The following is a 16,319-nucleotide window of genomic DNA, read 5'->3' as shown; positions in this document are numbered from 1 at the left end:
GGCATATTATCTATTGGCAGAATTTTCTGTTCTGGACGTGAAAATACATTGTATGGATGAAACAAAGGAGATAGAATTCCATTTGTTCCAAAAGCTGTTAAAAGTTGAGTCTTTCTACTTTAGAAAAACAGGAACCGCAAGGTGTCTTGTAAAAAATGATTAGATTTTGTTTGTGTGAGTGGACTAATTGAATTAGAAAGTAGGGAATGTCAGGAATCTTGCATGCAAGTTAAATATGCATAGATCTAGGTTTGACCTCACAAAGCTAATATTATCACAGTGGGTCATCAATCAGTGGAATTGTTAGTACAGAGAGTGCAGATTGATCACAAGTGCTCAGATGATGATTCAATGAGTTCCGATATTGTGCTGATATTGCTGCTTGCAAAAGGTAGGTGAGGGACTGGACAATGTGTCTTCTGGTGACTCATCTCATGCAAGTTATTTGGATCCCCTTCGAGGGTCAGATGAAATTTCCGATGTTTCATTCTCCTGAAATACCCTGGCATGTTTCCTTCTGCTTTTTTAATGTCTTTCTTATATTGTGTGGTTCCTGGTGAGTGGGGTACAAAAAGGGTTATGATATTTAGCTGCACCATAACAGAATGGCACAGACTCAATGGGCCATCTGGATCTTTGCCAGCCTGTCATCTTTGTATGTTCACATCAGTTTATTAACTCTTAAGTGTAATAGTAATGTATCTGCTATCCTGCTTTATTCTGGCACCGACAATAAATGGACACAGGCCACAAACACTGAAGCATTCAGAAATATAGGATTCTGCAAGCTCACCAAAAATAGTGTCCATCTTTTACACAGAGGTTTTGATTAATATAGCTCTGACTTTTGTGAGATTTGATTTCTTGCACATATTTGTGCTATCCATACTGAATAAAATAGTAAACCAAGCCCAGTTCTTCAAAATACACTTCAGTACAGTGCCACAAGACTGCCAAAGCTTTGAATCTCTAAACCACGGCAAATCAGAGCCTTCGGGATAAGTAGGAGGGAAGGAAATGGGAAAAATCTGGACATGTATTAAAATAATTGAGTTAAGAATAAAGACAGTTTTTTCCAAAGTAGTTCTGTTTTACATTTAGTGTAGGCTGTGTGTGTTGTTTTTGCCTTCAGTTTGGGAATAGTTCCCATTGAGAAGGATAACTGCTGACATAATTGTGCTGATCTTCAGCCTTCAATTATTCTGACAGTTTCTGCCTTCAGGTGATACACAATTTGGAAGCTTTGGCTATTCAGCTAAATTTTGGGTTTCAGGTGCAAATTGAAGTGTTTCCCAAAAAGATGATTCTTTATTTCTAGCGATGGCCAGAATGATAACTTCACAAGTAGAGGCTGTCGTTGCTCTTTCCCCTTCACAACTACATCGCGTAGTCTAGCCTGATACCCCACAATGGGGTTCCGAGACAGATCATGGAACACCTTCCAACTTGTATCAGCAGTGTAATCTTGGTTTCTACGGCTGCCCTTTCAACTCGATGTGCCTTATGATAACAATGCTCTGAGTCAGCAGCTCATGGAGGAAAGTCAAGGGTCATGGTCATGCAGAAAAAGTCAAAGCTAACTTGACACTCAGATGTTCACATAGATCAATTTTTTCATTATATACCATCTGTATGTTGAACAGTCATCCTTCTAACTTATAAATCCCATGAAAATGTACAATGCGCATAATTCTTAAATTCTATAGGAATGTTTTTTATTGCGCTTCACGTATGAAGAAGGCATATTTTTGTACTTGACATGAAGGAGTAAATCTCAGCACAAGGTGTTATGATCCCCATGTGGATCCTTAAACCAAAAGAACCAAATTTACCGAATGAACCCCAGATGAAGAAAATACTGAACAAGATTTCACTTTTTCAACTTTGACTTTCACACAAATTGATCATAAATTGACAGGAAAATCACAGGCAATACAAACTGTAAATTAAATATGGAATCAGAGATACAACAAAGATAAATCTCTCAGATATTTCTAAGTAGTTCACTCCACCCATCCCATATAGCTCCAATTTCAGGCACAGTTCTTCCAAGCTTAGATCTTCTTCTGTGAGAATTCAAGGACTTAGCCAATTCACTGCAGGCAGTAGCTTCTGTGTAAACATGGTAATGTCTGTGCAATCGTCTACACAATAGCACACTTCTTTCCGGAAGCTTCTCCACTCTCAGCTCCAGTAGTAGCAATGTAGATCGACCAGAGCTGCCTTTATCTTTGTACAGTATGACCGGTTCTGGGCATTCAGTCACTCAGTAATGAAAGAAACAGCGGCAACAGACTTCAACTTGCTTTTCAACCACTGAGGAATTCAGCTCGCTGGCCGCCTCTACTTTCCAGCTCCTCTCTTCGTCAGCCACACGATCTTCATATATTCCATCCTGTTGGTGCTGCTTCCAGGTCAAGGGTCACACGGACAGTATTTCTAATTACCCCAAAATAATTGATCCTTTTACATGCGGCACCAATTCTTAAAAGTCCCTTTCAGGCAGTTTTAAAACAATTCCAGATTCCCAAACATTTGAAAGTAATTACAACTTCTCCTTACTGTTCTTGCTGTAATATCCCGCAAGGAACCTACTAGGTGGGAATGCTCATCTTCCCTGTGCTCCTTGCGGAGTACGAGCTCCACCTCTAGGGGTGGAGTATCTCAATTAGCCCATGCATATAAGGTCGGCTGTAAGGCCACAGCTGGAACCCGTTAGGGATCTATTGGGCAGTGAACATATCGTTTGTGTAAATAAAACTTGGTTTCTTATTTTATTCTGTGTGGACTCACATGTCCTCATTAAAACTGCTTTGAGACCAAAGGTCATGACAAAAGCAAGGAGGAAACAGAATAATTGAAGGTTGCGGGGAGAGGCTAATGCCACAGTTGAAGAGAAGAAGGGAATTCCAGAGGAGATTACAACAAGATACATTTGATGATGAGCATGGAATTCATGGGAGATCTCCAGCAGTGTAAATAATTTCTATATGTTGCTTCTTTTTCCTACTCAAGTCTGCAAATAATCATTCACAATACATTAGGTCCAAATACTATGATGGTCTATAAGATAACAATGCAGTCTCTCCTTGCTGTAGATCCCATAGCTTTTGTTACTACTGGTTACACAATATTTATGCATAAAGGCAATTCAAGACAGCATTTACCCACATTTGTTTCTAACACTACTTGGTAAATGCAGAAATAAAGTTTATTGGATAGAATGTCACCCCCCCCCCCCCCACACACACACATAAAAGAGTGAGTATTTTACAATACAGACTCACCACCATCTGTTGCAAGCTTAGCTCAATAACAGAAACTAAAAAGATTTTTCAGACAAGTTCTTCGAATTCATGTAAAATTTGGCTGAAAAAGGGTATGAAACTGAAGTAAAGAATTTGGAGGGTTAAAAATGGTGAACGGGACAAGGTAAATTAGCAAGTGCACAGAGATACATACACAGCTGTTACAACAAAAAAGTCCATTCAGTCTCAGCCGTCTGTGTTGGTGAATGCCCTACATGCGAGCAAATATTTATAATCACATTTACCTACCCTGTTCCCAGATCCCTTTTCCTTCATCTGTCTATGTTTATGCCTCAAGCACTGATCCTGGAACTGAATTCCACATCACCACAATATTTCTCCTGACTTCTGCTCTAAATCTTTTACATTTAATGTTTGGCCCCTCAAATCTGACCCTTAGCTGCTGAAACAGTTTGCTTCTATCTATACTGCCCCAGGCTCCCATCATTTAAATAATTCCATTGTAATCTCTGTTGTTCTAATGAAGGAAGCCCCCATTTTCAAGTCTTTTCTTGTATTTTTATTTCTTTATATCAGGCAACCTCCCAATGAATCTATGACCCTGATTTTGCCATCATAATAACAGCATTACATGTGAAATTACAGCAACATCCGTCGTCCACACAGGCAGACTGTGTTGCTGATTTTCTCCTTGGTTCAATTGCTCTGTTTTATTACCTTTGCTCTCGAGTCGCCAGGTATCTTTATGATACCGCCACGAGGTTCAAGTCCGAGTAATGATCAATAACCCAATACACCGATTAGTAAGATTTAAATCAAAGCACATTTATTATACACAGTAATCGCTACTCAAGCACAAATTCTACTTCTAAGTTACTTCTACAACTAACAGGCCTATACTTAACTTCGGACTGGCCCACCAGATCAGGGGAACAAATGGCCTTTCGTTCGGGTTCTGAGTCTGCGGGATTCGAAGTTGGTACGGATTGGTAGCTAGGAGCGCCTATCTCGTAGCGAGCGTTGAATTAAGACTTACGTCAGTCGACGATCACTGCACCGGTCACGGTCAATGTTAGTTCGTGTTGCTGGGTGACCCGGGCAGGAAGAAGAGAGTGAAGAGAGCTGAAGAGCTGCTGGAGAGCAATTTGAACTTGGGGCTTAACTCTTATAGTCCCCCGGGGCTTCCCGCCTTTCAGGGCGGACCCTGTACCTGGTCCCAAGTGATTGGACTTTGTCCCAATCGCTTGGTTCGATTTTCTCCAATACTGGAGCGGTTCCCTGATCGATGGGCGGTCTTGAGGTGCTCGTTCACCTCCTTTGTGTTGGCTCCTGCTGGCGCCGAGGAGTCTGGCTTTGCTTTGTGTGTCCAAAATGTTACTTATTGTTCCCGGGGATTGTTCATCAGTATGCAGATGGCTGCTACTTTGTTATGCTGATGGTCGCTGGTATCGATGTTGTCTGGCCTTTTCAGAGGTAAATACACAGAAAACCTGCAGCTGTTGGTTTCTGTCTTGTTGGCTGACTTTCCCATCAGCCTTTGCCATTCGCCATTTTAAATCGGGAGTTGGCCAATTTAGGTGGCTACAACTAAACATGGAAATCCAGAGGTTGTTGCAGTAATTCACTACTCCACAAATGATGCAGTGTTGAAGTCTCCACAGACAGCAATCTTCTGGAAATCATTGATGAGTCTCCCATTTAATGTCTAACTGGGTTTGAATGGCATACTTAGTCATAACTCCTACAAAATAACATCTCTGTCCCTGGAAAACTCATTTTATATGTATGCAATATGAATTTATTTCATTATGGTAAAAATGCCATTGTTCAACATAATAAGTAAAATTAAGCTTATGACATTTCAGCTTCTAATGCTTATATCTTTATTTCACCCTTCTATAAAATTTATAAAAAGTAAAGGATAATGTTACTTCCTAGTAACTGTCTGTTAAAATTCTTCAATGAGATGAATATTTTCTGAAGTACATTAAGCACACTATGAGTGTTCAAATTTTCCGATTGTGGGGGCTGGATCATCCATCATGATTAGTGACTGGTCATGTTCTACACAGGCAGGCTAAAGGCACCATTTCTGCAATGAACTCTGAGGCTTTGTTCTGTAGCATCCCTTGACAGTGTCACTTGTCACTTTATTATGTTTTATGGTAAATCGATATTGGCAAAGCTGCACACAGCATTTCTGCACAATATCTATTCACTGCTTCACAAAGGTTCTGACAGCAAAGTTTCTTCACCTTTTACAAAGGTATCTCCTACAACAAAGCTGGCTGGGGCCATGTCAAGCCTACTCTGTCCATTTTTTGAAATATTTGAAGATGACAGGACATGCTAAAAAAGCACTTACGAAAGTTTATGGGATCCTGGACTTTATAAATAGAAGCATAGAGTACAGGAAGTTATACTGAGCCTATACAAACACTAGTTTGGCCCTAGCTGAATTACTATGTCCAATTCTGCACACAAGGAAAGACGTGAAGGCTTTGAAGGGTACACAAGAGATTTATCAGAATCGTTCCAGGGATGGGGATTACAGTGACAAGGAGAGAATGTAGAAAATTGGGTTGTGTTCCCTGCAGCAGAGAAGATGAAGATGAGATTTGATAAAGAAGTTTGAAATTACCAAGCGTTTAGAGGAAATAAAGAGAAACTGTTTCCAATGGCTGAAAGATCAACAATGAGGGGGCACAGATTAAAAATGATTTGTAAAAGAACAAGAGGTGACATAAGGCAAAAAATATGCAATAGGTGGTTATGATTTCATAGAATTATAGAACGGGTACAGCATAGGAGGTGGCCATTCAGCCCATCAAGTCCATTCTCACTTTCTGCAAGAGCAACCAACCTTAACCCCCTCCCCAACTTTTTCCTGTAGCCCTGTAAATTTTTCCTCTTCAGATAATTATCTAAATTTGGATGACACAGTTTGGTCAGGCGATGAATATGGATTTAAAAGGGAATTGCATAATAACTCAAGAGAAGAAAGGATTTGGAAAAGAGTGAACAGAGGAAATACGAATGAGCTATTCAGTCCTTTGAACCACTCAATGCGATCATGGCTGATCATCTACTTCAACACCATTTTCCTGCACTATCCCCGTATTCCTTGATGTTTTTAATATATAGAAACCTATTAATCTCAGTCTTGAGCATACTCAATGACTGAGACCCAATACTCTCTGGGGCAGAGAATTCCAAAGGTTCACCACCCTCTGAGTGAAGAAATTTCTCACCGCAGTCCCAAATGGCATGCTTCTTCTGCTGAGACTGTGTCCCTTGTCCTAGACCCATCCTGCCCCAGCCAAGAGAAAACATCGGGCTGGATTCTCCGCCACGGGATGCTCCATTTTGCCGGAAGCCTGGGGGTTTCCCGACGGCATGGGGCTGCCCCACAATGGGAAACCCCATTGACCAGCCGGCGTAACGGAGCATCCCGCCGGTGGGGTGAACCTGAAATGTGGCGCGGTGGGGCAGAGAATCCAGCCCATCCTTCCTGCATCCACCCTGTGGAGCTCTGAAGAATTTGCATGTTTGAATGACTTCAACTCTCATTCTTCTAAACTCCAGAGAATAAAGGTCCAGTCTATTTAATCTTTCTTCAAAGGACAATTCTTCGATCACAGGAATTAGTTTGGTGAACCTTTGTTGCACTTTCTCTGTGGCAAGTGTATATTTTCTTAGGTAAGGCAGCCAGAACTGCACACAATAATACTCTAGGTCAGTGTTCCTCAAACGTTTTTCCCGGGGACCCATTTTTACCAACCGGCCAACCTTCAGGACCCAACCCGGCCGACCTTCACAACCAGCACCGGCAGACATTCATGACCTACGCCGGCCGACCTGCGCGACCCACCATTTTCTCTTACCTTGTTTGCTGCTGACAAAAATGGAGGAAATGGTTTTGGGTCACTTTGGCCCTCGTACACGCTCATGCAATGGAACCTGTTGGATGAAGGTGAAGCCTTCCGGTGTCGGAAAGTATGGAGTCTCCATCTGTCCAAAGTTCTGCATTTGTTTCCAGTAAAATCCTATCAAATAAACCCCCCCCGAACTTGTAAAAAAAATTAAGAAAATAAATGAAAAAAAAATTTAATGAACAAAATAAATGAATAAAATGAATAAACTCCCCTGAACTTGTAAAACAAAAAGCTGCGACCGTTTAAAAAAAAAGCGGCCGCACTGCGCATGCGCGCCGATGATCTAGCACGCATGCGCAGTGCAGCTGCGTTTTGTTTACATGTTCGTGGCCATTTTGAAGGCTCCTTGCAGCCGGCGTTTTTAACAGCTGGCTGCTGCGGCTGTTGCGTGCAGATTTGCGCGATCGGGAGTGCTGTGACGGACGACTCCGTGACCCTCACGACACCCGCCCGCGGGTCACACCCCCGAGTTTGACAATGCCTGTTCTAGGTGCAGTCGCACCAGGGCGCTATATAATTGCAGTAAAATATCCTAACACCTAGTTTTGTGTCATCTGCAAACTTGGAAATAGTACATTTAATACCGCATGCAAATCATTGATATAGATTGGCAATAGCAGGGGCCCAAACACTGATCTTTGTAATACCCCACTAGTCACAGCCTGCCAACCTGAAAATACCCCATTTATTCTGACTCCTTGTTTTCTCTCATGTACTCAGTTTTCAATCCATGCCAGTGCATGACCCCAATTCTATGTGCTCTAATTCTGTTTGCTAACCTCTTGTGTGGGACCTCATCGAAAGCTTTCTGAAAATCTAAATATACCACATCCACCAGTTCCCCCGTATTTAGTTTGCTAGTTACATCCTCAAACTACACCAACAAGTTTGTTAAATATAATTTCCCTTTCATAAATCCATGTTACTCTTCAAAAGAGCCAGTGCAGATTCAATGTCTTAAAAGGCCTCTTTATTTGGTGTAGTATTCTATAATTGCAGGATTCCTTTTAACAGACTGCACAAATTCATCTTTATATGGTTCTCACTATTAGCTTGCAAGTGCTAAATAATTATAATATGTCTTTCAACAATTGCATTAAATTCTTCCTTTAGCCCCTGTATCCAATAAATTAAACGTCATATAATTCCAGGTTGCTTAAATGTTATAACAGATAATTTTGAACTCAGGCTCACTGCAATTTCAGACCTACCAAATCTCTCTCAGAGATACATTCACTCACATTGCTTGTAAAACAAAATCAATTTCGACGGACTTCACTCTTAAACACAATTCCCAAGAGACGTGGGGCGGGAGTCTCAGTCCCGCCGCACCCGTTTACGGAGACCTGCGTCCGACAGGAGAGGTGCTGGCATGAGTGTGTTTGCACCATATCAGAGAATCTCACCGTCGGAGAATCCAGCCTGTGCTTGTTAGGTGAATTGGGCAAGCTTCTCTGATTTTCACACAATGTGCTGACGCCGGCGTGGGAATAGTGGCGTTTTACACCAGAAAAACGGCGCGACAGCTGCAACGATTCCGGGACCGTTGGGGGGCTAGCAGCCGTGCCGGGTAAAGATCCTGGCTACCACGCCAAAAATGGCCGGAGAATGTCCGGGCCCCTGGCTGCGCATGCGCACAGCAGCGGCCTGCTTTAGCAGCGTGATGCAACATGGCGCCGGCCGCGTGCGGACCAAATAATGGCCCTCAGTAACCCCCCTCGCCACCCCCGGACCAACCCCACCAGTCCCCCTAGCCTTCGCCAAAGCCCCTCCCCCAGCCAGTGGCATGGCTCCACCCTCCCCCCCCCCCCTCCCCCCCACCTACCCCTGACTGTGGCAGCACTGGACACAGTCTGCAGCCGTCACGTCAGGTCGACAAAAAGAGATAGCATAAGTGTTCTGCGCCGTTGATAACTCGGCCCATCGGGGGTGGAGCATTGGGGGCGGGGCTTCCGATGACGTGCCAACTCCTTTCCGACGATGTGCAGCTGACACTATTTTGGAGGGGGCGGAGACTCAAACACCAGAGTCAAACCGGTGTGGCCCCCGATTGGAGCGTCGAATTGTCCACCCAATCACCGATTACGATATCGGCGTCATGCAACGGAGAATCCCACCCATTGAATTCTCCCTCAGTGTACCCGGCCAGGCGCCTTAGTGTGGCAGCCAGGGGATATTCACAGTAACTTCATTGCAGTGTTAATGCAAGCCTACTTGTCGCACTAATAAAAATTATTATATTATTATATATACAAAAGGATTTTGAGTCAATCTCGCCCTTTTTGATCATAAATCTCAAACAGTTGCCTGATATTGAAGTTTTGCATTCTACATATGGGGCTGGATTCTCCATTATTGAGACTATGTCCCCATGCCGGCGTAAAAACGGTGGAATTTTACTCCTGAAATTCCTGCAAAAAAGTGAAACGAAGTCATAGTCTTACAGGGGGATAGCAGGGACCCGGAGTGAATCTCACAGCTTTTGCTGCAGATACGGGCCCCCGCACTTCAGGGTCAGAGCGGACGGCAGCGGCCTTGACGTGCTCCATGGCGGACTCGGACCCAGACCGAAGAAAGAGACCCCCCCCGATCGGCCGCGCGCCCGACCCTTAAACCTCGCACATTAAATCCCCGGCGGCCTATAAGGCCCTCCTTGGTCTCCGATCCGTCCGCCCCCGACCAGGGTGGCCGCAGACTGAGTCCGCAGCCGGCACGCGCGCATCCCGATTGACAATAGCAGGTTAGTTCTACGCCGTCAGGCACTCAGCCAGTCGGGGACGGAGGATTGCTGAGCCGGCCTCTGGCAATGGCCCCCGGTGGCGCAGCATACTCCACGCTGACGCCGATTTTCGGTGCCCGGAGAATCGCCGAACCGGTACCGGACCCAATTACGGCGTCAAAGTGGATTCTCCGCCCTGGCGCCGGCTGCGATTTCGGCGTCAGGGTGCGGAGAATCCAACCCATAACTTTTCCAGTCACAGTAGCAGAACTATTGTTCTCTTTACAAGACTTGATAATCTTTGACACACAGAATCAGAATCTTCAATCCCCTACATGGATATCCATCCACTTTCTCTTGTACAACTTTGCTGGTAGACTAGTAATTCTTTTTTCTTCCAACATCCATCCAACTTTAAAATAAACATTATGCTCTCATGTAAGCAAGAGGCAAATGGACTAATTTCACATCGGCACATAAATGAGCACATCGTCAGACGATCAATGGAAGCTTTAATGCTGAATATTTTACATTTATTTGAAATTATAAAGGTAATATTCTGTACCAAAAGAGAAAATTATGAATTAGATATGAAGATATCAGCCCATAACTTCCTGGTTCTCCAGCATTGCATTTTGGGGGTACTCAATGTGGTAGTCACCACTGTTGTATTATATTGTATATACTGCACTGTATACGAGGGTATTACGGTAACGCCCCTGTACTACAGGTACGGGGGTAGATCCCTGCCTGCTGGCTCCGCCCAGTAGGCGGAGTATAAATGTGTGCGCTCTCCGAATTGCAGCCATTTCGGCAGCAGCAGTAAGAGGCCACACATCTCGGTGTAATAAAGCCTTGATTACTCTCTACTCTCGTCTCGTCGTAATTGATAGTGCGTCAATTTATTACACAGAGATGTGTGGCCTCCTACAGTTGCTGCCGAAATGAGAGACGCGTTCATTACGGGCATAGGGTCGGCCTACATCCACCAGCGCCTCTTAGAAGGGGCTACGCTTCACCTCGCGGCAGCCAAGAAACTAGCGTTCTCGCTCACAGTCGCCTCACGCAACGTACAGGTGTATGCCCCCGACCGCACGGCTCACCCCTCCTGGGCATCATGGACCCCGCCAGCGGCCAGCCCATCGTGGACCCCATCAGCGACCGCCCCCAGCCAACCCCACGCCTGCGCCGCGCGGCAGCCAACCAACTCCGGGGGCCTGCGCCGCGCTGCCCAGCACGGAGCACACTCTGCAAGGCCTGCGGCAAGAAAGGACATTTCGCTGCAGTGTGCCAGGCCCGCTCAATCGCCGCTATTGTCCTTGCACCCCCTCACATGCGGCCAGTGGGCGCCGACATCTTCCTCGCCTCAGATCACGTGCGGCCCGTGGGCGCTGCCATTTTGCTCCCCTCACAACACGTGCGGCCCGTGGGCACCGCCATCTTGCTTGCCTCACAACCAATGGGCGGAGCCATCTTGCCTGCCCCAGGACACGTGCGGCCCGAGGGCGCCGCCATTTTGCCTGCCTCAGGACACGTGCGGCCCGTGGGCGCCACCATCTTCCCCGCCTCAGGACCCCTGCAACCACCAACAACCAGCCGCGTCTTGCCTCCGTCACGATCGACCAGTCCCGACCGCACAACCTCGCGACCGCGTCGACAAAGGTGAAGGTCGACGGGCATGAGATATCCTGCCTTCTGGACTGAGCACTGAGAGCTTCATCCACCCTGATACGGTAAGGCGCTGCTCCCTCGCGGTACACCCCATTAACCAAAGAATCTCCCTAGTCTCCGGATCCCACTCCGTGGCGATCCGGGTGTACTCCATCGCCACCCTCACAATCCAGGGCATAGAGTTCAGCGACTTCCAGCTCCACGTCCTGCCCAACCTCTGCGCTGCCTTGCTACTCGGCCTGCACTTTCAGTGCAACCTCCAGAGCCTAACCCTGAAATTTGGCGGGCCCCTACCACCTCTTACTGTATGCGGCCTCACGACCTGAAGGTCGACCCGCCTTCTCTGTTTGCAAACCTCACCCCGGATTGCAAACTCGTCGCCACCAGGAGCAGACGGTACAGCGCCCAGGACAGGATCTTCATCGGGTCTGAGGTCCAGCGGTTGCTGTGGGAAGGTATCATCAATGCCAGCAACACACCCTGGAGATCCCAAGTGGTAGTGATGAAAACGGGGGAAAAAAACAGGATGGTCATTGACTACAGTCAGACCATCAATCGGTACACGCAGCTCGACGCGTACCTCCTCCCACGCATATCTGATATGGTCAATCAGATTGCACAGTACCGGGTCTTCTCGACAGTGGACCTGAAATCTGCCTACCACCAGCTCCCCATTCGCAAGGCGGACCGCCCGTACACCGCGTTTGAAACGGAAGGCCGCCTTTACCATTTCCTTAGGGTTCCCTTCGGCGTCACTAACGGGGTCTCAGCCTTGCAACGGGAGATGGACCGAATGGTTGACCAGTACGGACTGCGGGCCACTTTCCTGTACCTGGATAACATCACCATCTGCGGCCATGACCAGCAGGACCACGACGCTAACCTTTCCAAATTTCTCCACACCGCCAAACTCCTCAACCTAACCTACAAGGAGAAGTGTGCGTTCAGCACGAACCGATTAGCCATCCTTGGCTATGTGGCTCAGAACGGAGTTCTAGGGCCCGACCCCGATCGCATGCACCCCCTCATGGATCTCCCCCTTCCCCACTGCCCCAAGGCCCTCAAACATTGCCTGGGGTTCTTTTCGTACTACGCTCAGTGGGTCCCGAACTATGCGGACAAGGCCCGCCCACTCATCCACTTCACCGGTTTCCCACTGACGGCCAAGGCTCACCAGGCCTTCAACTGTATCAAGGCCGACATCGTCAAGGCTGCAATGCACGCTGTCGATGAGGTGCTCCCCTTCCAAGTCGAGAGTGATGCATCAGACGTCACTCTGGCCGCAACCCTCAACCAGGCAGGCAGGCCCGTGGCATTCTTTTCCCGCACCCTCCATGCCTCTGAAATTCGGCACTCCTCCGTCGAAAAGGAGGCCAAAGCTATCGTTGAAGCTGTGCGGCACTGGAGGCATTACCTGGCCGGCAGGAGATTCACTCTCCTCACAGACCAACGGTCGGTTGCCTTCATGTTTAGCAACACACAGCGGGGTAAGATCAAAAATGATAAGATCTTGCGGTGGAGGATCGAGCTCTCCACCTACAATTACGAGATTTTGTATCGCCCCGGTAAACTCAACGAGCCCCTCGATGCCCGAACACGAGGTACATCTGCCAGCGCACAAGTGGAACGACTCCGGACCCTGCACGACGATCTCTGTCACCCAGGGGTCACCCACTTTTATCACTTCATTAAGGCCCGCAATCTGCCCTACTCCATTGAAGAAGTCAGGGCTATCACCAGAGACTGCCAGGTCTGCGCGGAGTGTAAACCGCACTTCTACCGGCCAGACCGTGTGCGCCTGGTGAACGCCTCCCGTCCCTTTGAATGCCTCAGCGTGGACTTCAAAGGGCCCCTCCCCTCCACTGACCGCAAAACGTATTTTCTCAATGTGGTCGACGAATATTCCAGATTCCCCTTCGCCATCCCATGCCCCGATATGACATCTGCCACCGTCATCAAAGCCCTCAACACCATCTTCGCTCTGTTCGGTTTCCCCACCTACGTCCACAGCGACCGGGGATCCTCATTTATGAGCAATGAGCTGCGCCAGTACCTGCTCAACAGGGGCATTGCCTCGAGCAGGACGACCAGCTACAACCCCCGGGGAAACGGGCAGGTGGACCGGGAGAATGGGACGGTCTGGAAGGCCGTCCAGCTGGCCCTACGGTCCAGAAATCTCCCGGCGTCTAGCTGGCAGGAGGTCCTCCCCGACACCCTTCACTCCATTCGGTCGCTCCTGTGCACGGCGACTAACGGAACCCCCATGAACGTCTCTTTGCCTTCCCCAGGAAGTCCACCTCCGGGGTTTCACTCCCAACATGGCTGGCAGCTCGAGGACCTGTTCTCCTCCGCAAGCACGTGCGCTACACAAGGTGAACCTGTTGGTTGAGAGGGTACAGCTGCTCCACACAAACCTGCAGTACGCCTACGTAGCATACCCCGATGGCCGCCAAGACACAGTCTCCCTCAGAGACCTGGCACCAGCTGGGTCCCCACACCCACCCCCCTCTGCCCCGGCGCCACCCTCCCTTCCCCCAGTGCACCCACCACAGCCCCTGCTCCAGAACAATCCATCCTCCCCTTGGTCCCACCCGGGGATGAAGAGGATGTCGACATGCTCCCGGAGTCACCGACGACCGAGCCGACGCCTGACTCGCCACCAGCACTGCGGCACTCTCAACGACGGATCAAGGCACCCGACCGTCTGAATTTGTAACCTTCTCTGAAATCTTAATGACAACCTGTATGTAAAGTTTTCCACCACCCCCATTTTTAACAGGGGGTGAATGTGGTAGTCACCACTGTTGTATTATATTGTATATACTGCACTGCATACGAGGGTATTACAGTAAAGCCCCTGTACTACAGGTACGGGGGTATATCCCTGCCTGCTGGCTCCGCCCAGTAGGCGGAGTATAAATGTGTGTGCTCTCCAAATTGCAGCCATTTCAGCAGCAGCTGTAGGAAACCACACATCTCTGTGTAATAAAGCCTCGATTATTCTCTACTCTCGTCTCGTCGGAATTGACAGTGCATCACTCCAATAATGCACTGGGAATCCCTGTAGGATGTTCCCATGTAAGGGTTTACCCTACAATTGCCCGAGAAGTGCTAACTTCCTCTGGGCAATTGCAACAGAAGCGATTTAAGTCACAATCTTCAGATGGTTCTGCCAGTTTTACTTGATAGTTACTCTGATAAAGTCATAAGGAAAAACATAAGTTCTAGCTCCAGAGTAACTATTTAAAAAACCCAGACCCAGCCTTGCACTGGGCACAGCAAACACACACACCACCCCCCCTCCCCCGGGAAACCACCATACCACCTGTGATCCGACTCAACATCCTCACTCCCTGACCCCTTCTTCTCAACCCGAGCCCCCACCACCCCACTTCGACCTGCCCTCCCCCGCTGGGACTCTGTCTGTCCCCCAGCGGGGGACTCAGTCTGACCCCCCCCCGCTCTCCGTTTTGAAACCGGACTGACACCCAGCCCGCTCCCGGACTGACCCCCCCCTTCTTCCAACCCCCTAGTGAAATAGTAATTAACGAAACAAGCGATTTATCCTTGACGTGATACATATTGGAGTAATCCAAATCCATTCATTAACCATGATCACGATCAACCAAGGAACAAATTCCATTTACACATCACCCTTCACGGTCTCAGAACATCGCAAAGCAACTCAGCCTGTGACGAGTTGTTGCATGCTCACAGGGCGGTTTTACTCTCAGGCTGAGTTTCCACTGGCAGAGTTTTCTTTTCACAGTAACTTCATTGCAGTGTTAATGTAAGCCTACTTGTGACAATAATACACATTATTATTCTCAGTGGCTGAGTTCATACTGGGGGAGTTTTATTCAGAGACTGAGTTCACACTGGGGGAGTTTTACTCTCAGTAATTGAGTTCGCATTGGCGGTTCCCCGTGGTCTGCACCTTTGTGTCAATGCCCTCAGCGATGCTTCTCAGAGACTGGGCCATGCTCTGCAGTGCCTCGGCAATGGTCACCTGCGACTGGAACAAGCCCTGCAGCACCTCGGCCATTCCCATCTGAGAGCGGAACCTCGCAGAACCTCGTCAAGGTCGGCCTGGTACTGGATCACATCCTCCAGCGAGTTGGACATTCTGCCGAGACCCTCAGCCATGGCAGTCACTGACTGCGCAACACCTTGGACAACTTCACTCATGGTACTGACATCATGCTCTCCACTGCGGTCACTACCCTTTAGCAGTATTGGCCTCAATGCCAAGCATTGCCGGCGCATATCTTGTGCCTGGACACTCTGGGACTCCTCCAAGCGGCAAGGGACCTGCTGGAGTGACACTGATAGTGTCGGCGAATCAGCTGCTGAGTTTTCATTTGCAGCGAGAAGCCCATGAGGCCTCATTAAGTGGACCAGTTAACGTTGAATTGTGTTGCCGACCTCGCTGGGCCGAGCGCAGGGAAGCTTGCGGCAATTCCCGCTCGCTTTCACAATTAGAAATCTTTCCGGAGAATCGGGCCTTGAGTTTTGTAGTAGTACCAGGTATTGCGGCACCCAAGAGGCTGATGACCATTAGTCAGACCCAGGAGTCTACAATTGGCTGTTGTACATAGCTCCGCCCTGACAGGCGGGGTATAAGAAACGGTGCCGTCCCAGCAGCCTTCACTTTCTGTATCGAAGCTGCTGGGGAAAGAGTTCTAGCAGATTAAAGCCTTCAGTTATGAAATCACTTCGTCTTGA

General features: G+C 47.9%; 1 protein-coding gene across 1 annotated transcript in view; it reads right to left on the bottom strand.

Moving 5' to 3' along the window:
• Nucleotides 1-326: 326 nt before the first annotated feature.
• The window catches only part of LOC140427373 (kazal-type serine protease inhibitor domain-containing protein 1-like), an 87,427-nt gene continuing 71,434 nt past the window's right edge, over nt 327-16,319 (bottom strand). The window contains exon 4 of the mRNA XM_072512920.1: nt 327-553. Coding sequence (XP_072369021.1) covers nt 327-553 — 227 coding nt within the window. The remainder of the gene's footprint in view (nt 554-16,319) is intronic.

This window comes from Scyliorhinus torazame, chromosome 7 (assembly GCF_047496885.1).
Source record: "Scyliorhinus torazame isolate Kashiwa2021f chromosome 7, sScyTor2.1, whole genome shotgun sequence".
NCBI classification, from domain to species: Eukaryota; Metazoa; Chordata; class Chondrichthyes; order Carcharhiniformes; family Scyliorhinidae; genus Scyliorhinus; species Scyliorhinus torazame.
Note: the sequence above shows the minus strand (reverse complement) of the source record. Positions and strands in the feature narration are given on the sequence as shown.